The 27791-nt window shown below is 45.4% G+C and overlaps 2 protein-coding genes across 2 annotated transcripts in view; both read left to right on the plus strand.

The window, feature by feature from the left end:
- Positions 1–13068: 13068 nt before the first annotated feature.
- LOC144697988 (uncharacterized) overlaps positions 13069–27791 on the plus strand; it is a 298820-nt gene continuing 284097 nt past the window's right edge. The window contains exon 1 of the mRNA XM_078569937.1: positions 13069–13163. The gene's annotated coding sequence lies outside the window, so the exon portion shown is untranslated. The remainder of the gene's footprint in view (positions 13164–27791) is intronic.
- Positions 13843–14738, plus strand: LOC144697528 (uncharacterized). The gene has a single exon (XM_078569566.1). The coding sequence runs from the start codon at positions 14059–14061 to the stop codon at positions 14608–14610; it is 552 nt and encodes a 183-aa protein (XP_078425692.1). The 5' UTR covers positions 13843–14058; the 3' UTR covers positions 14611–14738.

The raw sequence follows: 27791 nt of genomic DNA on the forward strand, positions 1-27791 counted from the left end.
TAGTAAAAACAGGAAATGCTGGAAAACTCAACAGGTCTGACAACACCTGTGGAGAGAGAAGCAGAGTTAATGCTTCAAGTCGGCATGAATCTGAAGAAGAGACATACGGACTCGAAACGTTAACTCAGCTTCTCTCTCCACAGATGTTGCCAGACCTGATGAGTTTTTCCCAGCACTTTCTGTTTTTATTTCAGATTTCCAGCATCTATAATATTTTGCTTTCATCTTAGATCCTCTTACTGCGCTGTGCCATTTGATGATGACATTGTTGATCAGTCTGTCTCCAGCATTCCTAATGAGAACAGCCGAATTCCATTTCTTCAAAACAAAGACCCAAAGTGCTGCTGCGTGACGTCACCACTTAACATTCCAGACAGCTCCATTGGGATCTTTACAGCGCAGGGTTTGAGCAGGGCAGTGGGGGTCATGGTCGTTTCACATGTGACAAGAGCAGCGGTTTGAAGCGGGGCAAGAGCATTATCCAAACTTATTCATTTAAGTGTGAGTGAATGTTCAATAATTTACATTTGTTGTTAAAAATGAACACATGGGTTCGAACCCTGCCGCCTGAGGATTTATCATTTAAATAGGAGAAAACCCACCCAAACACACCCGTGTTTTCTTATTCATTTGTCAGCATTCAGGAGGTGGCGTATTGGCATTGTCACTGGGCTAGAAATCCAGAGATAAAAGCACAATGCTGTGAATGCGGGAAATCTGAAATAAAAACGGAAAATGCTGGAAAAATTCAGTATGTCTGGCAGCATCTCTGGAGAGAGAAACAGAGTTGTTTCTATTCCGTGTGACTCTTCTTCAGAAAGCAGCACACTGGGCCCAAAGGCTTCTTTCTTTGCTATAGCTTTCTATAATCTTATGTTTCCCAACACCACGGTTACTTCTTTCACAGTCATTCTGTCATTTTATAATCCCTCTTGCGAGTGGGTTCAAAGTTAACAATGTGCACAAGACTGGAAGGAGTCTGTGACTGTGGATAATCCGCACTCTGCACATTCCTGTGATCAGTATCTAGGAGAATCAGGAAGATGAGATCTCAGATTATCTTTACCATGTCATCTGCAAACTCATTCTTTCTAAAAACCTTGGGTCCCACATTCCCTGTCCAGGGAAAGCTTGGGTTCATGAACTGACTGTGTCTACATCAAGCAGCTAATTGACCTGGGAGCTGGATGGGCAGAGGGTGCTGGATGCGAGGCAGGGACAGAAGCAGAAACAGATGCGACATGAAAGTGTTTAGAATTGAATGTGTCAGTTGCTTTTAGTGATGAATGCCTGCCGCGTGTTCACTTGGAAGTTTCACAGGAGCCGCAGTGATGAGGTTGGTGGGTTTTGGAAATTGAAAGTTGCACATGAGCAGCTTGTGGAGCTATTTCACCTCACTGTCAATTTCATGTTCCAGCTCACAGAAACAGTTGTTGTCATTGACTGAAGAATTCATTCCATTTAAAATGGAAACATGGATAAAAGCAGCGCCCATAAACCAAGCTGATAAGAGCTCCCCAGCTTCCCTGGCGGTCAGGGTTTGGCGCTCTCACCGCCGCAGCATGGGTTCGATTCCCGGTCAGGGAATGTCGATTTATTGATCATGTGAAATTGTTGAAACGAGTATTAATTTCTTATGGATTGAAAACATTTAACAGCTCTACCAGAATCAGCTGGGTGACAGTTGAAGTTTCGCCTCCGAGCTGGAAATGTCACATTTGGAACAGGTAGGGAACAAAGACAGAAGCGGAGTGAAAGAAGGACAAGAGAAGGGCTGGTTGCAAAGCACTGACCATAGGGATGGTGGTGCCAGGCAAAATATGGGTGAGAGAAGGGCAAATTTTGCTGCATCATGTTTGCACCAACACAAATATTACTCCTGATCAATCAATCAATCACAACTGCTCTTTGACAGCAGCGCGCCAAGCCGAATGGTTCCTTTCTTTGCTGTAACTTTCTTTAATTTTACGTTTCCCGACACTATGGATGCTTCTTTCAAAGTAATTCTGACACTTTATACCCACTCGAGCGAGATGCACTTTCTTACCTGTATTCAGCTCGTTTGAAACCAAAACATGGAGAAATTCAACAAATTTTCTTGTCATTTCTAGCACGAGATTTGTGACAAGACTAATTGAACGACACATTAATGGTGCCAATCCTTCATTGGAGCTCACCACGTCCAAAGAGCACTGTTACCATCAGCCTGTTATTCAAGGTACTTCTTGCAGTAAATCTGCTGAACAACATAAGCTTCTCACAGCTCTGCTTTCTTCACATTGAAACCTGGTGTACAAATATGAATATTTCAACGCTGAACAACGTACACAAGACTGGAAGGTGAATGTGACTGTGGATAATCGGCATTGTGCATATTACTGTAATCAGCACTTGGAGAATCATGAAGATCCTGGTGTTTCTTTACCCTGTTATCTGTAAACCGATCAACGTTGTGTCTTACGTTTGCATCAAACTTCTACCTGGGCCGGCAGAAAGAGCTGGAGGTGAGGCAGAAAGAGATGTGACATGAAAGTGCTTTGAATTTGATGTACATTAAGTGCTTTCAGTGGTCAATATCTCTCCTGTGCTGCCTTGCAAGTTTCACAGGAACTGCAGTGGAGGTTGGTCATTATTTGTTTGTAAGAAGCTGTGCCCAAAGTGGGGTGAACCCACGACCCTGAAATTATTGTTTTCCACCTGATACCTCAGCTTGTTCTGAATTTCAAATTGTAGAAGGTAATCGACCTACAAAAGCCCCAAGGTTGCAATGCATTCCTCTCAATCATCAATAACATCATTCACACCTTCCTCTTCTTAGCTGCACCTCCTTACAAACTCCTCTTGCATCTTTCATTCTCACATTTTTTCTGTAACATTTTCATCTGAAGCTGCATAACTAATATGAATTAAGTTAGTGATGGTAAAAATTTGTTCATCCCCTCGGGAAACTGAAACACACACAGAGGAACACACACAGACATATTCACCGAGAGCGACAGAGGACAAGGAGGTGTCTCTGAGGAGAGACAAACACCCAGAAAGCAAGCATGACGCCAAGTTTTGCTTCATTTCCACCGCAGGTTTCGTGAGTATTTTCGGGAATGAACAGAAAAAGGAAAACGCCCCCGTGTTTTGATGGATTTTATTCCACTTAACCAATAATTAACTCTGTAGACGCACAGTTAAATCCAGGAATAACGAGAAGCGGGAAACCCCATCGCCTTAAACACTCGGCCACGACGACTGGCCCTATGGACAGGTTAGCATCGTTGGTATAATACTATAGATGGCTGGAGCAGAGGAGGAGGACATTCGACCCATCAGCGAATTCAAAATCCCCGCCTTTTCTTCACAGCCATTTATATTTTTATTGTCTCTCCTCATTCTTCCTGTTAAAGTGAAACACCGCACACACCAGCTTTAACTGTGGGCTGGCACTTTGTCGACCATTAGGACAATTTTAGCAGCAGTGGGATTAGAAACCACGCTTCAATAAAGACCTTAAACCATCAACAATCACTACAGCTGCACTACCGAGCTCAGGATACTACTGCCCATCGCCTTGGCTGGTGGTGCTACTGAAATAGAACAGAAGCAAAGCAGCAGCAGCAATAGGTCATAAGGCCCCACAAGCCTCCTCCGTCACTTAATAAGATCATGGAGGACCCCCAGCCTCAACACCAATTTCCCACCCGATCCCGAAAGCCCTTCATTCCCTTAGAGTCCAAAAACCAGGAGAATTTTTTGACTTTTTTTTTTCCATTGATCCGATAGTTCTGTGGACACCTGGTTGAAATCAGGCTGAGTCTGTGGCCGCTCTCACCATTTGAATCCGTCACAATGCCCGGCTGATTGACGGTAGCTCAGGACCAATAGGAAGAGGGAGCGAGCCTGGATGACGGGGAGGGACTGGAGGACTGAGGGGGAGCGGCTGTTCGTCCAACCAATCGGAGTGAATGAGGGGCGGGTCCGGGAGTGACGCATGCGCAGTGTGAGTAATGGCGAGGAAGAGGCGCTTCATTCTTGGTTCCGCAATCGGTAAGTGGATTAAATGGTGGGGAGAAGGGAGCGATGGATCAGGCCGGTGGGCGTGTTGGCTTCGTAAACACGTTGTGTAAACGGCAAATCCAGAAAAAGAACTTATGGTAAACTTTGGACCGTCCCCTTCGTTTGTGCCGAGCGAGGCCTCCGGTTTCTCCCACTTTCAGACCCAGGATTAACTGCCGCCATCTTTATTGGGGGCAATGCCCGGAAGGGGCGCATGCGCGGCGGCCATCTCTATTAGGGGCAACCTTTTTGGAATCTTAATTGACAGAATAAGAATAACTTGTCCATCAAACTGCTTCATGCTTTGAATTACAATGTCTTATTGATGAGGCAGAACAACGGTATATGTCCAAGTCAGTGACAATAATTCGTTTTTATACTGGGGCTTTAACATAATAAAACGTGCCAAGGCATTTCACAGAAATGTTACAAAGTAACATTTGACACTGAGCCACATAAGGAGATATTGGGGCAGGTGACCAAAAGCTTGGTCAAAGAGGTCGGTTTTAAGGAATGACTTAAAGGGGAGAAAGAGAGGTGGAGAAGTCCAAGGACAAAATCCCAGAGCTTGTGGCCTAGGCAAATGAAAGAATGGTCACCAATGGTGAAGTAATTAAAATCAGGAATGCTCAAGAGGCTGGAATTGGATGAGTGTAGAGATCTTGGAGAGATGTGTGGCTGGAGGAGATTACAGAGATAGGGATGATCACAACCATGGAGGAAAACAAGGATGAGAAATATAAAATTTAGTTGCTTCCTAACGAGGAACCTTTCTGGGTCACTGAGCACAGGGGAGAAGGGTGAACAAGACTTGGTGTGAGTCAGCACACGGGCAGCAGAGTTTTGGATGACCTCAAGATTACAGGGAGGCTGAATATGGGAGGCCGGCCGTGAGTGCGTTAGGATAGTTAAGTCTAGAGGGAACAAAGGAATGGATGAGAGTTTCAGCAGCAGATGAGTTGAGACTGGGCTGGAGTCGGGCGATGTTACTGAGGTGGAAATAGGCGGTCTTGGTGATGATGTGGATATGTGGTTGGAAACTCATCTTGGGGTGAAATATTTCACAATGGTTGTGAACAGTCTGGTTCAGTCTCAGACAGTTGTCAGGGAGAGGAATGGAGTTGTTGGTGAGGGAGTGGAGTTTGTCGTGGGGACTGAAGACAATGGCTTCAGTCTTCTCAATATTTAAATGGAGGAAATGTCTGCTCATCCAGTACTGGATGTCAGACAAGTCAGGACAGTGTGTGACTTGCAGGGGAACTTGGAGTTGATCGTGTTCACATACATCTACTACCCTGGTCCTTCTAGGGGGAGGAGGTTGAGGGTCTGGGAAATTCTGTCGAAGTTCTGATTGCGTTGTAGAAATATGAAATGTTTCTCCTTCACCCCCTACTGCTCCTAGATACCTCTCTCTCTCTCTATCTATATGCTCTCATAGAGGCCAGAGTCTTATGTAAGCCCAGACCGGGTGGCAGGTTCCCTTCCCTGAAGGACATTAGTGAACCAGTTGGGTTTTTATAACAATCAGCAGTTTTCATGGTCACTTTTTCCTCGTGCCGGCCCCACAAATTCCCAGATTCATTCAGCTCAATGTCACAACCTGCCTTTGTGTTTTTGTGGGTTCTCTCTCACTCCTTTTTTCTGTTTTAAATCAATTTCACAGGGTGTTAGAAGGGGAGGATTTGCAGTCAGGAAACTGAAACCAAACATCACGTCGGGATCTGACGGAGTCGCCCAATTTATCACAACCTGAATATCATCGGAGTTTGAATGTGGAAAGAAGTTGTACTGTTCACAGTGGGGGGAAATGATACATGTGTCCTATTTGTGGATGTGGCTTCAACCAATCATCTGATCTGTCAAAACATAAATGTGATCACAACGGAGACAAAGCATAGAAATGTGAGACTGTGGGAAGGGATTCAGATCCCCCTCTGAGCTGGAAACCCATCGGCGCTGTCAGACTGGGGAGAGACCGTTTACCTGCTTCACCTGTGGGAAGGGATTCACTTAGTTATCCCACCTGCTGAGGCACCAGCGAGTTCACACTGGAGAGAGACCTTTTACATGCCCAGACTGTGAGAAGTGCAATAAAAGTTTTGGGGATCTGATGTCCCATCAACATATTCACACTGATGAGAGACCGTTCAGGTGCTCTCACTGTGGGACTGGGTTCAGGCAATCATCTGATCTCATTGTACACCAGCGAATTCGCACTGGGGAGAGGCCGTTCACCTGCTCCCAGTGTGGAAAGACATTCACTCAATCATCCACCCTGATGCGACACCAGTGACTTCACACCGGGGAGAGGCCGTTCACCTGCTCCGAGTGTGGGAAGGCATTCACTCAGTTGTCCGAGCTGCTGTTACGTCAGCGAGTTCACACTGGGGAGAGACCTTTTAAATGTCAAGACTGTGGGAAGTGCTATAAAAGTACCGGGGAGCTTATGTTCCATCAACGTGTTCACACTGATGAGAGACCGTTCAGGTGCTCTCACTGGGACTGGATTCAGGCGATCATCTCAACTCATTCTACACCAGCGAGTTCACACTGGGGAGAGGCCGTTCACCTGCTCTGAGTGTGGGAAGGGATTCACTCAGTCATCTCACCTGCTGATATACCAGCGTGTTCACACTGATGAGAGACCTTTTAAATGCCCAGATTGCAGGAAGTGCTATAAACATTCCGGTGAACTCATGTCCCATCAACATGTTCACAATGATGAGAGACATTTTAAATGCCCAGACTGTGGGAAGTGTTTTAAAAGTTCCAAAACCTGATGTCCCATCAACGTGTTCACACTGCCGACTGACCATTCAGATGCTCTCACTGTGGGACTGGGTTCAAGACATCATCTGAACTCACTGTACATCAGTGAATTCACACTGGGGAGAGGCCGTTCACCTGCTCCCAGTGTGGGAAGGGATTCACTCGGTCAACAAACCTGCTGAGACATCAGCGAGTTCACAAGTAACTGCAGTGAATGGATTTTGCTGTTAATCACATCCAAAGAGGTGGCAAAGACACAAAAGGCTCTCATACGTTGTGTCATCTGTGATTCTCCCCTGCACCCTCTCCACGGCCTTGGCATCATTCCTGTTATAAGATGCCCAGAATTTGACTCAATATTCTAAATGCAGCTTAACCAATGATTTACAAATTAATTTTATAAAGAAAAGTGGAGTAACAGGTTCAAAAAGCATTTCAAACTTGTCCGTCAAATTTAAAGATCTGTGTATCTGAACCCCTTGTAACATGGCTAAAATACTATGAGGTAAATTCTCTGATATAACGTGTGTTATGGGATAGAGAAGTTTAGTCTGAGTTAGAAACTCAAACAGGCTCTTCACTGCAGACAGGTCACCACGGCAACACTGATAAGACATTCCATTGCACAGAATCAGCTCATTGGAAACTCGAATCAGATCAGGGAAAAGTTCAGAGTTTGTCTGTTATTGACCACGATATAAACTGAAACCAGAGTGAGGAACAGAATAGATCAGATTATAATGTGTGATGTTTATACCTATAATTGTGTAACTATCAGAAATAACAGAATTAACAGTTGGCAGGGGAGTTTTTGGAGAATGAGAACATTCCTGAAGAAAAGTAACTGTTGGGAACGAGGGAATGTGTCCTTGTAAATCACAGATTAGAGAAATTCCAGCTGTCTTTTCCCCACTTCCTGCCAAAACCCAGCAGAGAAGACAAAGAAGATTCAGGGGCCAGAGCTGGATCACCACAGGTTATAAAAATGAGGGGATACTGATGTAAGGGGGCAGTCGGGACTGGAGACACCGGAAATCAAGCTCAGGGTGCCTGAGGTTCCATCCAGCAGGCTGACCTCATGTAAGTGACTGTGGACACACGGGACTTGCATATTTACTCTGATTGATTGATCAGTATAATATACGGTAGAGGACAGAGAATCTGCTCAGCTTGTATTTCTTAAAAAGGTACTAAAATTGTTGACACTGGACTCTCAAATCTACTGATTTACGAAGACAAATTGTTAGCTGGAATCACCTACCTCTTTACTGTTCTGACCCTCTACTCCCTTTAAACTGTTCCCATTCACAAATATCAGGGGGAATTTTTGACTGATTATGGAGCACCTGTAAATGGAGAAGAAATTAGAACCAGTCAGAGAACATATGTTAATGGAGGAGAAATTGTGACGGTTGAAGGAGTCTGTTAATGAACAGCAATGTGACTTGTCAGGGAGGGACTTGTAAATGAACAGCAATGTGAATTGTCAAGGAGGGTTTGGAACTCAACATCAATGTGACTTGTCAGGGAGAGTCTGTAAATGAACAACAACGTGACTTGTCAGGGTGGGTCTATAAATGAACAGCAATGCGATTTGTCAGGGAGAGTCTGTAACTGAACAGCAATATGACTTGTCAGGGAGGGACTATAAATGAACAGCAATGTAAATGAGCAAGAAATGATGTGGTCAGAGTGTGTCTGTACAGGAAGTAGAAATGGTGACAGAGAGCCCTTGGTTAGTTATGGGAGATTTTGGAGTTGGATTGCAGAGAGGAAGGAACATAGTGATAGGCTAAAGGGATAGATGGATAGAGCAAGAGAAAGAGAGAATAAAAGAGAGGGAGAGAGAGACCAAAAACTAATTGAAGAGGAGAAAATGAGTCAGATTCCATGTGGCAGATAAACAGAATTTTTTTAAAGTATATACTGCTTTGACAGTTAGTGGTCTTAGAAAAGAAAAAAAACAGCTGATGTCTGATCAGGAAAGAGGAAGCTGGTTGAGGGGCTACAGTTAGTTTAACACAATCTCATTAAATGGAGTGATACACAGACCAGCCTCCCATGCAGGTGAGCGACAGCAGCAAGAACCACATGAAAACAGGAGATTGTGGAAGGTCCAGCAGTGTCAGGATCCGAGAATACAGGACCGACAGAGGTTATTCAGCCTATCAAGTCTGTACCAGCTCAAAGACCAACCCAGTTCATCCCACTCCCCCTCTTTCCCCGTACCCCCCAGTTGTTAACCCTAACAAAGGCCTGAAAGGTTGACTCTCTCTCTCCACAGATGTTGCCTGAGCAGCTGAGTATTTCAAACATTTTCTGTTTGATTCTTGGGAAATGAGTTTGTTGAAGAAACAACCCCAACCACCTGCCCTCACGCATCAAATATAAAATTAGTAAACAAACACCGACCCCCACCCAACCAATATAAAAGGAGTTTTGTTTTAGAAACAAATATTTCTGAACAGGCTTTTCATTCTTGGTGTGTGGGCATTGGTAGCAAGTCTATTAATTATATTGCGCATCCCCACTTAGTCTTTGTGCAGGTCATGATGGGCCACCTTCTCCTTGACCGACTGTCTAGTGAAGGTGCTCCCACAAGGTCATGACGTAAAATCCTGAGATCCACCATTTTCACTCAGCGATAAAGGAGCAGTGAGAATATGCACAAGACCGGATGGTGTGTGACTTAGATGAAAAGATGGGGATAAGGGTGTTCCCCAGCATCTGCTACCTTTCTCCTTCTACGTGGCGTAAACCTTAAGGTTTGGAGGTTCCATAAAAATTTCAGTTGTGTTGCTGATGTATAAAATCCTTCGTCTTCACCTTGTCCCATCTCCCTCTCTCTCTCCTCAGGTAGGGACACAGACCAGGTGGCAGGTTCCACTCTCGTGATCTTGCTGGCTGTATCAATTGAATTAATAATAATATATGGTTGGCACCAATCATAATCGGAGCTCGGAATATGATTTTGTTTTTAACAATGCCACGGTTCAATGGCGCTGCAGTTACCCAGCATTCACAGAGAGGCAGAATATGCTCTATCTTTGCTGCGGGAGATCATCCATTCTATGGGCGGAGCATGCGCAGTTGCGGTGCTGGAAGGAAAGTCGCGGTCGGGTCGGATCAGGGAGGAGAACAGAAGCAGAGAGGAGCCAGCGGGCAGGTGAAGGTGGATGGAACCTGCCAGCGGGTGGGACGCCTTCATAAATATACACTGCAGGCCTCAAACTGCGAACATGAAGCTTCTGATCCCGTGTTTGCGCCGATTTGGTGACGGCGGCGTTTGTCACGATATCAGGTCCGATTGACGGCCGCCATCTGTATAGGGACAGGGCGGTAGTGCGCATGTTGGTCCACCATCTTTATAGGGGCAATTGGCAGCAGTGCGCATGCGCGGTCGCCATCTTTATAGAGGGCATTGGTCAGCAGCTGTGACCACAGTTGGAGCAATTAAAATTGGGAATTGTCAGCAATCCGGAATTAGAGAAAGTGAAGATCTCTGCGGGGGCGGGGGGGGGGACTGTGAGACTGGAGGAGATTACAAAGGAATGGATGAGGTTTTCAGCAGCAGATGAGCTGAGACTGGGGTGGAGTCGGGCGATGTTACTGAGGTGGAAATAGGCGGTCTTGGTGATGATGTGGATATGTGGTTGGAATCTCATCTTGGGGTGAAATATTTCACCATGGTTGTGAACAGTCTGGTTCAGTCTCAGACAGTTGTCAGGGAGAGGGATGGAGTCGGTGGATAGGGAATGGAGTTTGTAGCGGGGACTGAAGACAATGGCTTCAGTCTTCCCAATATTTAAATGGAGGAAATGTCTGCTCATCCAATACTGGATGTCAGACAAGTTAAGACAATGTGTGACTTGGAGGGGAACTTGGAGGTGACGGTGTTCACATACACCTGCTACCCTAGATCTTCTAGCACTTGGAGGTTGAGGGTCCGGAAGATTCTGTCAAAGTTCTGGTTGAGTTGTAGAGATATAAAATTCCCCTGCTTTACCGGGTGCCTCTACCACCTCTCTCATTCTTGCTCTCTTCCCAGAGGGTCCAGAGCCTTGTGTACACCCAGACCGGGTGGCAGGTTTCCTTCCCTGAAGGACATTAGTGAACCAGTTGGGTTTTTATGACAATCCAGCAGTTTTCATGGTCACTTTTTCCTCGTGCCGACCCCACAAATTCCCAGATTGAATCAGCTCAATTTCACAACCTGTTTTTGTGGGTTCTCTCTCTCTCTCCCTTTTTTCTGTTTTAAATCAATTTCACAGGGCGTTAGAAGAGGAGGATTTGCAGTTGGGAAACTGAAGCCAAACATCACATCAGGATCTGACGGAGCGGCCTAATTTATCGTAATCTCAATATCATCAGATTTTGAACATGGAGGGAAAAAGCACCGTTCACAGTGAGGAGAAACCGTACATGTGTTGTGTGTGTGGACGAGGCTTCAGCCGATCATCTGGCCTGTCGAAACATGTATGCAGTTACAGCCGAGAGAAACTATCGAAATGTGGGGATTGTGGGAAGGGATTCAATTACCCGTTTGAGCTGGAAGCAGATCGATGCACTCACACTGGGGAGAGGCCATTCATCTATTCCAAGTGTGGGAAGAGACTCAGTCTCTCATCCAATCTGCTAAAGCATCAGCGAGTTCACAGGGTAGAGAGACAGTTTAGTTGTCCAGACTGCAGGAAGTGCTATATAAGTTCCAAAGACCTGAAGTCCCATCAATGAGTTCACACAACAAGAGACGTTTTAAATGCCCAGATTGCAGGAAGTGCTTTAAAAGTTCTGGGGAGCTGATGTCCCATCAATGTGTTCACACTGATGTGAGACCTTTCAGATGCTCTCACTGTGGAACTGGGTTCAGACAATGAAACCAACTCACTAAAGACCAATGTGCTCACACCGGAGTGCACCTGCTCCAACTGTGGGAAGGGATTCACTCAGTCATCTGACCTGCTGAGACACCGAGTTCACACTGGGGAGAGACCATCATTCACCTGCTCCAAGTGTGGGAAGGGATTCACCCAGTTATCCAACCTACTGAAATACCAGCGTGTTCACAAGTAACTGCAGTGATTGGATTTTGCTGTTAATCACATCCAGGACTGAACCATGTTCATTGGGATCTGTTTCTGCTGATGTTAATAAACCCCAGCCCAGCTAGTTTGGTTAATATCTGGATAAAGTCAACAAATCAGGTTTAAATTAAAAACCTGTGTTGAACAAGATAGGATCAGGAGGAGGCCATTCAGCCCCTCAAGCCTGCTCTGCCATTTAATAAGATCATGGCTGATCTGATTGTGGCCTCAACTCTGGATTCCACCTACCCCCGATAACCTTTAACTCTCTTGTTAGTTAAGAATCTATCTACCTTTGCCTGAATGATAACCGATGACCCTGCCTCCACCCCTCTCTGGAAAAGAGAGCTGCAAAGACCAACAACCCTTAGAGAAAAAAATCTCCTCATCTGTCTTAAATGGGAGACCCCTTATTTTAAAACTGTGTCCCCTAGTTCTAGTCTTTCTCACAAGGGGAAACACCCTTTCAGCATCCACCCTGTTGAGCCCCCTCAGAATCATATATGTTTCAATAAGATCACCTCTCATTCTTTTAAGCTACAATGGGTACAGGTCCAGCCTGTCCAACCTTTCCTCATAAGATAAGCCCCTCATCTCAGGTATCAGTCGAGTGAACCTTCTCCGAACTACGAACACACATATCTTTTCTGAAATAAGGAGACCAAAACTGTACACAGTACTTCAGATGCTCACCAACACCCTGAACAACTGTAGCAAAGCATCCCTACTTTTATATTCCATTCCCTTTGCAATAAAACAACACCATTTGACTTCCGAATCACTTGCTGTACCTGAATACTAACATTTCCTGATTTATGTACCAGGACACCCAGATCGCTCTGTATCTCAGAGTTCTGCAATCTCTCCCCATTTATATAATATGCTGTTTTTCTATGCTTCCTGCCAAAGTGGACAAGTTCACATTTCCCCACATGATACACCATCTACCAAATTTTTGCCAACTCACTTAACCATCTATATCCCCTTGCAGGCTCCTTAGGTCCTCTTCACAACTCACTTTCCTGCCAATCTTTGTGTCATCAGCAAATTTAGCAACCATACATTCAGTCCCTTCATCCAAGCCATTGCTATAGATTGCAAATAGTTGAGGCCCCAGTATTGATCCCTGTGGCACTCCACTCGTCACCTCTTGCCAACCTGAAAAAGACCCATTTTCCCTCTTCTGCTTCCTGTTAGCTAACTAATCCTCTATCCATGTGGATGTGTTACTCCTTCTCAACTCAGGACAAAATTAATAGTCTTGTGAGCAAATGTGGGTTAATTCAGGAACATCAGCATGGAATTGTGAAGGGAAAATTGTGTTTAATAAACTTGTTTAAGGTATTTGGAGAGGTAACAGAGTGGGTGATGAGGATGCTGCTGTTACTGTGGTGTACATGGACTTCAGAATGGAATTAGAGAATGTGCCACACAACAGACATGAGCAGAGTTATCTCATGGAATAAAAAGGACAGTTGCAACATGGATACAAAACTGGCTGAGTATAGGAAACAGCAAGTCGTGGTTAATGAATTTTTTCAGGCTGGAAAAAAGTTTACAGTGGAGTTCCCCAGGCATCGCTCCTGATCTCCTGAACATATATAAATGACACAGACCTTGGTGTTCAGGCTCAGTTTTCAAATTTGTGGACGTCGTCTTGAGTGAGCAGAGTGAATAGCGGATTCCCTTCTCTGAAGGACATTATTGAACCAGTTGTGTTTTTATGACAATCCAGCAGTTTTCATGGTCACCTTTTCCTAGTGCCAGCCCCACAAATTCCCAGATACATTCAGCTCAATTTCACAACCTGCCTTTGTGTTTTTGTGGGTTCTCTCTTACTCTAATTTAAAATCAATTTCACAGGCTATTAGAAGGGGAGGATTTGCTGTGAGGAGACTGAAATCAAACATCACATCAGGATCTGATAGAGTCGCCTAATTTATCGTAACCTGAATGTGATCAAATTTTGAACATGGAAGGAAAAAGCACCGTTCACAGTGGGGAGAAACCGTACACGTGTTCTAAGTCACACTGGGGAGAAACCGTGGAACTGTGGGAAGGGATTCATGTACCCATCTGAGCTGGAAATTCATCGGCGCAGTCACACTGGGGAAAGGCCGTTCACCTGCTCTGAGTGTGGCAAGGGATTCACTCAGTCATGCTCCACCTGCTCAAACACCAGCTAAGTCACACAGACGAGAGACCTTTTAAATGTGCAGACTGCGTAAAGTGCTTTAAAAGTTCCGGAGAACTGATGTCCCATCAACGTGTTCACACTGACAAGAGACCGTTCAGGTGCTCTCACTGTGGGACAGGGTTCAGGCAATCATCTGGCCTTACTAAACATCAGCGCAGTCACACTGGGGAGAGACCTTTCACCTGCTCCGAGTGTGGGAAGGGATTCACTCAGTCATCCAGCCTTCTGACACACCAGCGAGTTCACACAGGAAAGAGATCTTTCAAATACCCAGACTGTGGGAAGTGCTGTAAAAGTTCCAGGAACCTAATTACACATCAACGTGTTCATAGTGATGAGAGACCGTTCAGGTGCTCTCAGTGTGGGACTGGGTTCAGGCGATCATCTGAACTCACTGTCTACCAGCGAGTTCACACTGGGGAGAGGCCATTCACCTGCTCTGATTGTGGGAAAAGATTCACTCAGTCATCCAACCTACACAGACATCAGCGAGTTCACAGGTCACTACAGTGATGGGATTTTGCTGTCAGTCACATCGAAGACTGAACCATGCTCATTGGGGTATGTTTCTGCTGAAGTTGGTAAGCTCCACGACAGATATAGTGGTTCATATTTTGGATAGAAGTAAAATAAATCAGCTTTGTGTTAAATACAGTGTGTTGAATCTTTTTACTACTTATAACGCAAGTTAGTTTCTTTTGAAGGGCTCTCCCTCTCCCCTGTCTCCTCCATCCTCACCTCCAACAACAAGTGTGAGGAGCTCATGGAGCTTCTTTGTCACTAAGATTGAGACAATCCGATCAGCTGCCTCTGCTGCTTCCCTTCCTTCCACTAGCCCACTGGGACAAACTGTCTCTAAAGTTCCTCCTTGTCTGAGCCCTGAACCCACATCTTTCTTTAGTTTCTCTCCCATTCTTATGCCCTCCCAGCGCTCATTTTGTCCATGAGAACCACCTCTTGCTCCATTGACCCTATTCCCACTAAACTGCTGATCACCCAACTTCCCCATGTTCACTGATATTGTTAACAGTTCTCTCTCTTCACGTACTGTTGATCTCTCCTTCAAATCTGCCATCATCACCCCCTCCTCAAAAATCAAACCCTTGACCACATCATCCTTGCAAACTACTGCCCCATCTCCAACCTCCCTCTCTCCAAACTCCTTGAAGATGTCACCTCCCAAATCTGTGCCCAGCTTTCCCAGAACTCCCTGTTTGAATCCCTCCAATTAGGTTTCTGCCCCTGCCACTGGACTGAAACAGCTCTGATCAAAGCCACCAACTACATCCTATGTGACTGTGACAAAGGTAAACTATCCCTTCTCAACCTGTCTGCAGCCTTTGACAAGGTTGCCCACACCATTCTGCTCCAAAATCTCTCCACTGTCGTCAAGCTGGGTGGTGCTGGCCTCTCCTGGTTCCATGCTTCTCTATCTAATCATAGCCAGAGAATCACTTGTAATGTCTTCCCTTCCCACTCCCAAAGTTACCTCTGGTGTCCCCAAAGGATCCAACCTTGGTCTCCTCTTATTTCTCATCAACATGCTCCGCACAACGACATCATCTGAAAACACAGTGTCAGTTATCACATGTACACTGAGTGCCCAGCTCTACCTCACCACCACCTCTCTCCACTTCTCCACTATGGTTAAATTATCAGACTGTTTGTCTGATATCCAGTGGTGGATGTGCAGAAATTTCTTCCAATTCAATATTGGCAAGACTGAAGACATTATTTTCGTTCCCGAGCTACCAACTCCATTCCTTTCTCCAAAGCCAATGGATCTAAGCTCAACAGTCCTGCCACATCCAGTCGGATGATGAGGCTCCCCAACTATTCCCATCCTCGATGATGGAGGAGCCCAGCACAAGAGGGCAAAATATAAGGCTGAACCATTTGCAACAACCTTCAGCCAGAAGTCCTGAGCAGATGGTCCATCTCGGCCTCCTCCGGAGGTTCCCAGCATCACAGATGCCAGCCTTCAGCCAATTCGATTCACTCCGTGTGATACCAAGAAACGGCTGAAGGCACTGGACACTGCAAAGTCAATGGGCCCTAACAATATCCCGGCAATAGTACTGAAGACTTGTGCTCCAGAACTGGCTGCACCCCTAGCCAAGCTGTTCCAATACAGCTACAACACTGGCATCTACCCGGCTATGTGGAAAATTGCCCAGGTATGTCCTCTACACAAAAAGCAGGACAAATCCAACCCGGCCAATTACTGCCCCATCAGTCTGCTCTCGATCATCAGTAAAGTGATGGAAGGGGTCATCAACAGTGCTATCAAGCAGCACTTGCTCATCAATAACCTGCTCACTGACGCCCAGTTTGGTTTCCGCTGGGGCCACTCAGCTCCTGACCTCAGTACAGCCTTGGTTCAAACATGGACAAAAGAGCTGAACTCCAGAGATGAGGTGAGAGTGGCTGCCTTTGATATCAAGGCAGTCTTTGACCGGGTATGGCATCAAGGAGCCCCAGCAAAACTAGATTCAATGGGAGTCAAGGGGAAACTCTCCACTGGTTGGAGTCATACCTAGCACAAAGGAAGATGTTGTAGTTGTTGGAGGTCAGTCATCTCAGCTCCAGGACATCCAGCTGCAGGAGTTCCTCAGGGTAGTGTCCTTGGACCAACCATCTTCAGCTGCTTCATCAATGACCTTCCTTCCAACATAAGGTCAGAAGTGGGGATGTTCGCTGACGATTGCACAATGTTCAGCACCATTTGTGACTCCTCAGATACTGAAGCAGTCCATGTCCAAATGCAGCAAGACCTGGACAATATCCAGGCTTGGGCTGACAAGTGGCAAGTAACATCCACACCACACAAGTGCTAGGCAAGTACCATCTCCCAACAAGAGAGAATCCAACCATCGCCCCTTGACAATAAATGGCATTAGTATCACTGAATCTGCCACTATTAATATCCTCGGGGGTTCCATTGACCAGAAACTGAACTGGACTAGCCATAAAAATACTGTGGCTACAAGAGCAGGTCAGATGCTAGGAATCCTGCGATGAGTAACTCACCTCCTGACTCCCCAAAGCCTGTCCGCCATCTACAAGCCACAAGTCAGGAGTGTGATGGAATACTCCCCACTTGCCTGGATGAGTGCAGCTCCAACAACTCTCAAGAAGTTTGACACCATCTAGGACAAATCAGCTTGCTTGATTGGCACCCCATCCACAAACATTCATTCGCTCCACCAATGATGCATAGTAGCAGCAGTGCATACCATCTACAAGATGCACTGCAGGAACTCACCAAGCTCCCTTAGACAGTATCTTCCAAACCCATGACCACTACCATCTGGAAGAACAAGGGCAATAGACACATATAAACACCACCACCTGCAAGTTCCCCTCCAAACCGCCCACCACCCTGACTTGGAAATTCCTTCACTTGTTGGGTCAAAATCCTGAAACTTCCTCCCTAACAGCACTGCGGGTGTACCTACATCACATGGACTGCAGCTGTTCAAGAAGGCAGCTCATCACCAACTTCGCAAAGGCAATTAGGATGGGCAATAAATGCTGGCCTAGCCGGCAACGCCCACATCCCAAGAATGAATTAATATGAAAAAAAGATTGATGGTCTGATGGCTATTTGTGGAATCTTACTGTGCACAAACAGGTAAACAGTAACAATTTGTATTTATATAACACGTTTAATGTAATAAAACATCCCAAGGTGCATCAGAGAAGTATCCTGAAGAGAAATTTAACATCAAGGCACATAGTATATTAGAGTAAATGGACAAAACCTTCATTAGAGAGGCAGATTTTAACAAGGACCTTTAATCAGGAGAGAGAGCTGGAGAAGTTCAGGGAGGGAATTTCAGAACTTCATGCCAGGCATGGCCAACAGTGGTGGAGTAATTAAAAGCAGGGACGTTCAAGAGGCCAGATGAGAAGGGCACATATATCCCTGAGAGTTGAGTGATGGAGGTTGCAGGGGTAGGGAGGGACGAGGCGACAAGAGGGATTTGAAAACAAGGATGTGAGTTTTAACATTGAGGCATTGCTTGACTAGGAGTCAATGTTTGTCAGCGAGCCAAGGGGTGATGGGTGAACAGGACATGGTGTGAAAAAGCACACGGGCAGCAGAGTTTTCGATGATTCATATTTCCGTGTGGGGGTGGGGTGAATGTGAGAAGCTGGTCAGGAATGTATTGGAATCATCAAGTCTAATGGTAACAAGGGCAGGGATGAGGGTTTGAGCAGCAGATGAGCTGGGGTCAGGTGGGGACATGTGATGTCATGGAGATTGAAGTCCCTGGGGGACACAAAGTCGAAGGACTTTGCAGAGGAAAGTGAGTTTGGAGATGGGGTGGAAGTTTAGGGTGGTGGGGTCAAGTGTTTTTTCAGGTGATAACAGTGGATTTAAAGGTGAGAGGGACAGTACCAGAAGAAAAAGAGAGAGAGAGCCATTAACGATATCAGCTGAGATAGGGAAGCTGGGTGATCAGTAGTTTAATGAGAATGGGGTCAATACAGCAGAAGACAAGATGAGCACTGAGAGGGCATGAGGGGAGAGAAACTGGGGAAAAATGTGAGTTCAGGGCTCTGACAAAGGGAACTTTAGAGACAGTTTGTCCCAGTGCACTAGTGGAAGGGACGGAAGCAGCAGATCGGATTGTCTCAATCTTAGTGACAAAGAAGCTCCATGAGCTCCTCACACTTGTTGTTGGAGGTGAGGATGGAGGAGACAGGGGAGAGGGAGAACCCTTCAAAAGGAACTGACTTGTGTTAACGATATTAAAAATGTTCAACATACTGTATGTTTAATACAAAGCTGATGTATTTGACTTCATCCACAATATTTAGCACCTCTAACATGGTTGGAGCTTTTCAACATCAGCAAAAACAGACTCTGATGAAATTTGTTCAGTCCTGGATGTGATCAATAACAAAATCCAATCACTGTAGTTACTTGTGAACTCGCTGGTGTGTTAGCAGGTGGGATGACTGAGTGAATCCCTTCCCACACTCGGAGCAGGTAAATGGTCTCTCCCCAGTGTGAATTCGCTGGTGTCTAAAAAGGGTGGATGAATCAATGAACCCCTTCCCACACCCTGAGCAGGTGTTCGGTCTCTCCCCAGTGTGTACTCGGTGGTGTGTCAGCAGGTGGTATAACTGAGTGAATCCCTTTCTACACTCGGAGCAGGAGAACAGCCTTTCCCCAGTGTGAATTCGCTGGTGTTCAGTGAGGTGAGATGAGTGCCTGAATCCGGTCCCACAGTGAGAGCACCTGAACGGTCTCTCCTCAGTTTGAACATGTTGATGGCTCAACAGTTCCCCAGAACTTTAAAAGCACTTCCCACAACCTGAACATTTAAAATGCCTCTCATCAGTACTGAATTACTGGTGTCTCAGCAGGTTGGATAATTGAGTGAATCCCTGCCCACATACAGAGCAGGTGAATGGCCTTTCCCCAGTGTGAACTCACTGGTGTCTCAGCAGGTTAGATGACTGAGTGAATCCCTTTCCACACTCAGAGCAGATGCGATTCCACACTCTCCCCAGTGTGAACTCGCTGATGAGTTTCCAGCTGAGGCGGGGAATTGAATCTCTTCCCACAATCCCCAAATTTCCACAGTTTCTCCTCAGTGTAAACACTGCTTTTTCCTTCCATTATCGAGCTTGATGGATCGAGTGACTCTGTCAGATCCTGATGTGATGTTTGGTTTGAGTTTCCCGACTGTAAATCCTCCCCTTCTAATACCCGGTGAAATTGATTTAAAACAGAAAAAGGGAGTGAGAGAGAACCCACAAAAACACAAAGGCAGGTAGTGAAATTGAGCTGAATGAATCTAGGAATTTGTGGGGCTGGCACGAGGAAAAAGTGACCATGAAAACTGCTGGATTGTCATAAAAACACAACTGGTTCACTAATGTCCTTCAGGGAAGGGAACCTGCCACCCCGTCAGGGCCTACACAAGACTCTGGCCTCTATAAGAACATATGAAATAGGAACAAGAGAAGTCCTAACACCCCATTGAGCCTGCTCCACCATTCAATATGACCGTGGCTGATCTTGGGCTTCAACTCCACTTTCCTGCCCACTCCCCATATCCCTCACCTCCCCGAGAGATCAAAAATCTCTCCATCTCAGCCGGAAATATGTTCAATGATGGAGCATCCACAACTTGCTGGGCTAGAGAATTCTTTGTGACAGAGAGAGAGAGAAAGAGAGATAAGGGAGAGACAGGGGGAGGAGGTTACTGAACAAATCACAGGATGTCAGTAAACAGAATTTGAGCACATGGGATTGGGGTAATATACTGCTATAGATTGAGAATTGGTGAACAGACAGGAAACAGAGAGTCGGAATAAATGTCTCATTCTCAGGATGGCAGCCCTGTAACTGGGCTGGAGTTTAATATCTTGATGTTAGTTTCAAACATGCAGTATGTCAAGTCCTTGATTTCTCCAGGATAAGAGGAGACTGATTGGTGTACTGTTACTGACTGCCCCTTTTTTGGATCTTTTCCCCTTTCTTACTCAAAATTCTTTCAGTTCTCATACCTTTACTTACTCCCAGCTCCCTATTCCTCCCAGAGATCCTCTGTTCACCTTGCGATTCAGGGAAGGCATCGCTATCAAAAACAGAAAATGCTGGAAATAAATATCCATACTTTTCCAAGTGCAAATTGATTTTCCCCACGGATCATTGGCTCCAACCTTTCCCCACCACTGATGTGAAGCTGATTGTCCTGGAATTACTGTGTTTTTGAACAGGGGTGTAACATTTACAATCTGTCAGTCCTTTGACACCACTACTATATAGGGTAGATTGGAAGATTGTGACCAGAGCCTCCACAAGTTCCATGTGAAGGATGCTGTCTCTGACAGTGCAGCAGTCCCTCAATGTCACCCTGGAGTGTCAGCCTAGATAATGTGCTCAGGTTTATTAATATTTCCTCTTGTTATTGATGTGGGTCATTAAGAAACAATGGACTCTTATGATGTCATCCAGTCCCAGTGCGATGATGTCATGGAGACTATTAAATACCAGCGGAGCCTTAGTGGTGAAAACAGTTTTGTTCGAGATGGCAGCAAGTCCATTACTGATAGATCAGCAAATGGAATTAATGGGAAAGAAAGTGAGGCAGCTCATGAACATCAGGAATAGTGTTGTGAATTATGAAGATGAACATGTACAGTATACATGTCCCATCTCCCGACACTCTGCCCCCATCTCCCGACACTCTGCCCCCATCTCCCGACACTCTGCCCCCATCTCCTGACAAGCTGCCCCCGTCTCCCGACACGCTGCCCCCATCTCCCAACATGCTGCCCCCATCTCCCGACACACTGCCCCATCTCCCGAGCAGCCTATCTCTACCTCTGCTGAACCCACACAGGATGCACCAAGTTGAAACCAGAGGAAAGGACTGGCGAGAAATTGTAATTCACCAAGGGTGTGCACATGGGGGTTTAACAAAATATTAAGTTTCCTGTTTTTAACAATGACACACAAAAAATGTATTGATTGGGACCACTTCCAGCTCTTGTCCATTCTGACATCCCATGGGTCAGCTCACCCTCTCACTGGGTTCATGCTGAATGTCAATCCAGGCTGGGAGCCGTTGGGTGGATGTGCAATGGGTGGATGAGTGGGTGAAGGAATGTTCAGTTCACAGGGAGGGGGATGGGGGAGGGGGTTGGTGCTGGTGGTGGGAAGTGTTCATTCTGAAGGAGTCCCACCTGAAACAGTGACTATTAACTTATCAATTTCTAATGGTGATTGACCTGCTGTGTATTTCCCCAGGTTTGTTCTGTTCAGTATTTATATATTTTTTTATTTTTGCTGAAACATATTCTTGTTCTGACACTGAAACACAGAGAATTTTAACTCTTGTTAAGTTCAATCCCCATCGAGAACACAGGAGGACTCAACTGGTCCAAACTTCTTATGGTATCAATAAACAAAAATCCTCCAAGATGTTTATTTGGGGAATTGTTTTTCTCTGAGACCCGGGATGGTCAAACTATGTCCCAAAGTTCAGATTAGGGCCTTGAGCCTGGGCTATGGGGCCCACATACATGGAGCACCATTACCGGATGTCCTTCATCCCCAATTTTAATCACTCCACCATTGGTGGCCATGCCTTCAGCTACCTGGACCCTAAGCTCTGGAATTTCCTCCCTAAACCTCTCCACCTTTCTACTTCACTTTCCCCATTCCAGACACTCCTTATAATCGACATCTTTGAACAAGCTTTTGGGCATCTGGCCTAATCTGTCCTGCTCCTGTGAAGGACATTTTATTATGTTAAGAGCTTGATATAAATAGAAGTTGTTGTTGTTCTTCACAGTATCACATTATCTTTACAGTGTAGAAGGAGTTCAATTTGCCCATCGAGTCTGCACTGACTCACTGAAATAACATTCCACCTAGTCCCACTCTCCTACCTTAACCCCGTAACCTTGCACATTCTCTTCTTTCATGTAACAATCCAATTCCCTTTTGAATACCTCGATCGAACCTGCCTCCACCACCCTTTCAGGAAGTTTGTTCCAGAATCCAACCACCCTCTGGGTGATTTTTTTTCCCTTCACATCACAATTACTCCTTTTTTCAATTATTTTGAATCTGTGCCCTCTAGTTCTTGATGTTCTCTTGAGTGCGAACATTTTCTCACTACTCTGTCCATAGCTCTCAGGATCTTGAATACGTCTATTAAATCTCCTCTCAGCCTTCCTTTCTCCAAGGAAAACAGTCCTAACCTCTCTAATCTATCCTCATAGCTACAGTTCTTCATCCCAGGAATCATTCTTGTTAATCTCCTATGTATCCTTCCAATGCCTTCACATCCTTCCTCCAGAACTGGACACAGTATTCCAGGTGAAGCCTAACAAGTGTCTTATACAAGTTCAACATGACCTCTTTACTCTTGTACTCAATACCCATATGAACGAAGTCTCAGATACTAAATGCTTTATTAACTGCTCTCTCAACATTCCCTGCCATCTTGAATGACTTAAGTACGTACACACTGAGGTCCCTCTGTTCCTGCACCTCCTTTAGAGGCTCTCCCTTTATTTTATGCTATCTCACCATACATTTCCTGCCAAAACAAATCACCTCACATTTCTCTGCATTGAAATTCATCTGCCACTTGTCTGCCCAATCCACCAATGTCTATGTCCTTTTGAAGCTCATGACTGTCCCTATCACAGTTGACAACATTTCCAATCTTCGTATCATCTGCAAATTTTGAAATCATGCCCTGCACACCACAGTCTAGGTCATTAATATATCAGGAAGGGCAAGGGTCCCAACGCTGACCCCTGAGCAATTCCACTACAAACCTTCCTCCAATCTGTAAAACAACCATTTACCACTACTCTCTGGTTCCTGTTTCTTGGTTAGTTTCTTATCCAAGTTCCTACTTTCCCTTTTATTCCATGACCTAGAATTTTTCTCACAAGTCTTCTGTGTGGCACTATATCAAATGCCTTTTGAAAATCCATATGCACCACATCAACAACGTTTCCCCTATTAACCCTTTCTGCTACCTCCTCAAATCACTCAAGTTAGTTGAACATGATTTTTCCCTTGATGAATCCATGCTGACTTTCTTTAATTATCCTGCACTTGTCTAAGTGATGATTGATTTTATCCCGTCCTTATTGTTTCCAGAAGTTACCCTGCCACTGAGGTCAAAATGACTGGCCTGTAGTTGCCAGCTTTATCCTTGCATCCCTTTTTGAACAAGGGTGTAACATTCACAGGTCTCCAGTCCTCTGGCACCTCTTCTGTGTCTGAGGAAGACTGGAAAATTATCATTCATGCCTCTGCGCTTGTAGTGCCTCTGTTCTTGCAGATCAGTGAGATCTGATCACTTACTGAGTGAGTGAGTCTGTATCAATGTAACTCAGATAGACACAGCTTGTGTCATAGTTCAGTGAGATCTGATCACTTACTGAGTGAATGAGTCTCTATAAATGTAACTCAGATAGACACAGTTTGTTGGAACAGACCTGGGGAGAAGAAAGCTTTGAATTAGCCACTAGACTTTCTGTTCTCCACAATTGGGAATAGGTAATGCTTTCCAAATATTCAAAACGACGAATCAAGTCATTAAGGAGCATTTGTTTTTAGCTGAATTATTTGGTAGAATTAGAGTGAAAGAATGGGATTGACCCACAGCCTGAGTCACCACTTTAAGGACAGGAAGAGAGAGAATCTGGAGAGGAGAGAAGAATTAGTAGGAGACCATGCACTGAATCTGGAACAATGAATAGAGAGGGGGAGGAGTGTGTGGGCCAGGGATTTATAGATTTGGGGGAATGAAAGGAGAAAGAATATTCCATAGAAACTAGAATTGTCTGTTCTGAATTTCTATCCTGTACTGACAGTGATGGCTTTTGTAAACTGTGTTTACAGGGGATTAGAGGGAGAGGATTTTCAGATGGGGAAACTCAAACCAAAAATCTCGACAAGATCTTATGGAATCACTGAAATCATAAATGACCAGCCTTTGATTATGGAAGGAAAAATGTTTGTCTCTTTTGTCTGTGGGAAAGATTTACATCATCAGTGTGACTGGAAAATCACCAGGACACACACACCTGAGTCAGAACATGTATTGGGGTCAAACCTGGCATCAAGCATCCAAAAAGTCTGGTTTAGTCTCAGACAGTTGCCAGGGAGAGGAATGGAGTTGGTAGCTCGGGAATGAAAACAATGGGTTCAGTCTTCCCAATATTGAATTGAAGGAAATTTCTGCATATTCACCACTGGATATCAGAGAAACAGTCTGATAATTTAACATAAGTTGAGAAGTGGAGAGAGGTGGTGGTGAGGTAGAACTGGGCACTATCAGTGTACATGTGATAACAGACACTGTGTTTTCAGATGATGTCGTTGTGGGGAGAATGTTGATGAGAAATAAGAGGAGACCAAGGCTGGATCCTTTGGGGACACCAGAGGTAACTGTGGGAGTGGGAAGGGAAGACATTACAAATGATTCTCTGGCTGTGATTCAATAGTGAAGAATGGAACCAGGAGAGAGCAGCCCCACCCAGCTGGATGACAGTGGAGAGGTGTTGGAGCAGAATGGTGTGGTCAACCCTGTCAAAGGCTGCAGACAGGTCGAGAAGGGATAGTTTCTCTTTGTCACTGTCACATAGGATGTCATTGGTGGCTTTGATCAGAGCTGTTTCAGTACTGTGGCAGGGGCAGAAACCTGATTGGGGGGATTCAAACATGGAGTTCTGGAAAAGATGGGCACAGATTTGGGAGGTGTGAACATGTCCAAAGAGTTTGGAGAGGAAAGGGAAATTGGAGTTGGGACAGTAGGTGCCAAAGTGATTTTCTTGTACTTCTTGGTATCTAGTGATGTGTATTCACTGCTCACGGTGTGATCTCCTCTATACTGAGGAGACTAAATGCCGATTGGGTGACTGCTCTATGGATCATCACCATTCGGGCTGTAGTCATGATCCTGAGCTTCAAGCCATTTACCAGTTTAATTCTCCACCCACTCCCTCTCTGATCGCTCTGTCCTCGGCCTCCTGCACTGTTCCAATGAATCTCAATGGAAGCTGGAGGAACAGCAGCTCAGCTTTGATCAGACACTTTACAACCTTCCAGACTCAACATTAATTTCAACAATTTCAGATCATAACTACCACTCCCATTTTTTTCATACAGTAGGTGCTGGTGATGATTCTGCTGTCACCATTTGTACTTCCTCTGGGCCTATTTTTTGTTTCTCCTCTTGTCCCATGAGTCGATTTCCTTGTCTCCAATGTTGCCTTGCACCATCATCCCATTTGTCATTTAATCACTCCAGCCTTCCATCCTATCACAAGACCGTTTGTTCTTTTTCCCTCTCGCTCTCTCTTTTTACTGACTCAGTATTTGTTTGTAAACTATTAAATCTTTAAATTCTTCCAGTTTGGATAAAAGGTCACCGACCTGAAACATTCACTCTGTTTCTATCTCCATAGAAGCTGTTTGAACTGCTGAGAGTTTCCAACATTTTCTGTTTTGAGCTCGGATTCCCAGCATCTGCAGTATCTTGTTTTGGATTCACAGCGGATCAGTTTTCTCTGACTTATCGTTCCCTGTTTAAAGGTGAAGAAGGAGCTTTTAAAGAATGAGACAATAACTGTTCCCCTGTTCGACATGAAACTAAACTCACTGTTAATTCCTCCTCAGTAACAATTGTAAACACAAAGCTTCCAGCCGGGATTGAACCGGGGATTTTCTCATGTAAAGTAAAGGTGATAATCAGTGCACTGGGGAAATGAGTGTGAATCCCCCCCCGGACAGAGGGGAACTGACCATCCATCTCTAGCTCTAATTCCCAAACAGAAAATGCTGCCAAGAATCAGCAAGTCAGGCTGAGTCTGTGGCCGCTCTCACCATCTGAAACCGTCACAATGCCCGGCTGATTGACGGCTGCTCCGGATCAATAGCCGGAGGACCGAACGGGAGCGGCTGGTCCTCCAACCAATCGGAGTGAATGAGGGGCGGGGACGGGCAGGGAGTGAAGCATGCGCAGTGTGAGTAATGGCGATGGACAGATGGATCTTTCTCTGAGCCACAATCAGTGAGTGGGTGAATGGCGGGGCGGAGGGAGCGATGGGTCCGCCGGGTGGGCGGAGAGGCTTCGCAAAATTTGTATAAGCAGCAAACCCCAAGAATGATGCCGGGGAGACCGTCACCTGTTTGTATCGAGCGAGGCCGCAGCTTTTTCCCAGTTACCTACGCGGGGGAAATGGCCGCCATCTTTGTTGGAGGCAATGTACAACAGGGCGCATGCGCGGATGCCATCTTTGTTGGGGGCAATGTTTTTGAAACCATTTCAATGACAATGGGAACAACTTGTCCATCAAACTGCTTCACGCTTTGAGTTACAATGTCTTACTGATGAGGCAGAACAACGATATATGTCCAAGTCAGTGACAATAATTTACAATGTGCCTCTAACTTGACAAGGCATTTCACAGAAATGGTACAAAGTAACGTTTGACACTGAGCCACATAAGGAGATATTAGGGCAGGTGACCAAAAGCTTGGTCAGAGAGGTAGGTTTTAAGGAGAATCTTAAAGGGGAGAGAGTGAGGTAGAGAAGTTTAAGGAAGAAATTCCAGAGCTTGAGGTCGTGGCAACTGAAAGAACGGTCACCAATGGTGGAGCGATTAAAATCAGGAATGCTCAGGAGGCTGGAATTAGATAAGTGTTGAGATCTCGGAGGAGTGTGTGGCTGGAGGGGGTTACAGAGAACGGGATGATCACAACCATGGAGGAAAACAAGGATGAGAATTTGAAAATGCAGGTGCTTCTAAAACAGGAATCTTTGTAGGTCTGTGAGCACAGGGGTGATTGGTGAACAAGACTTGGTGCAAGTAAGCACACGGGCAGCAGAGTTTTGGATGACTTGAAGATTACAGGGATATTGAATGTGGGAGGCCGGCCGGCCGGGAGTGCATTAGGATAGTAAAGTCTAGAGGTAACAAAGAAATGGATGAGAGTTTCAGCAGCAGATGAGCTGAGACTGGGGTGGAGTCGGGCGATGTTACTGAGGTGGAAATAGGCGGTCTTGGTGATGATGTGCATATATAGTTGGAAGCTCATCTTGGGGTGAAATATTTCACCATGGTTGTAAAAAGTCTGGTTCAGTCTCAGACAGTTGTCAGGGAGAGGGATGGAGTCGGTGGATAGGGAGTGGAGT

This window comes from Cetorhinus maximus, chromosome 23 (assembly GCF_964194155.1).
Source record: "Cetorhinus maximus chromosome 23, sCetMax3.hap1.1, whole genome shotgun sequence".
In the NCBI taxonomy this organism is placed as follows: domain Eukaryota; kingdom Metazoa; phylum Chordata; class Chondrichthyes; order Lamniformes; family Cetorhinidae; genus Cetorhinus; species Cetorhinus maximus.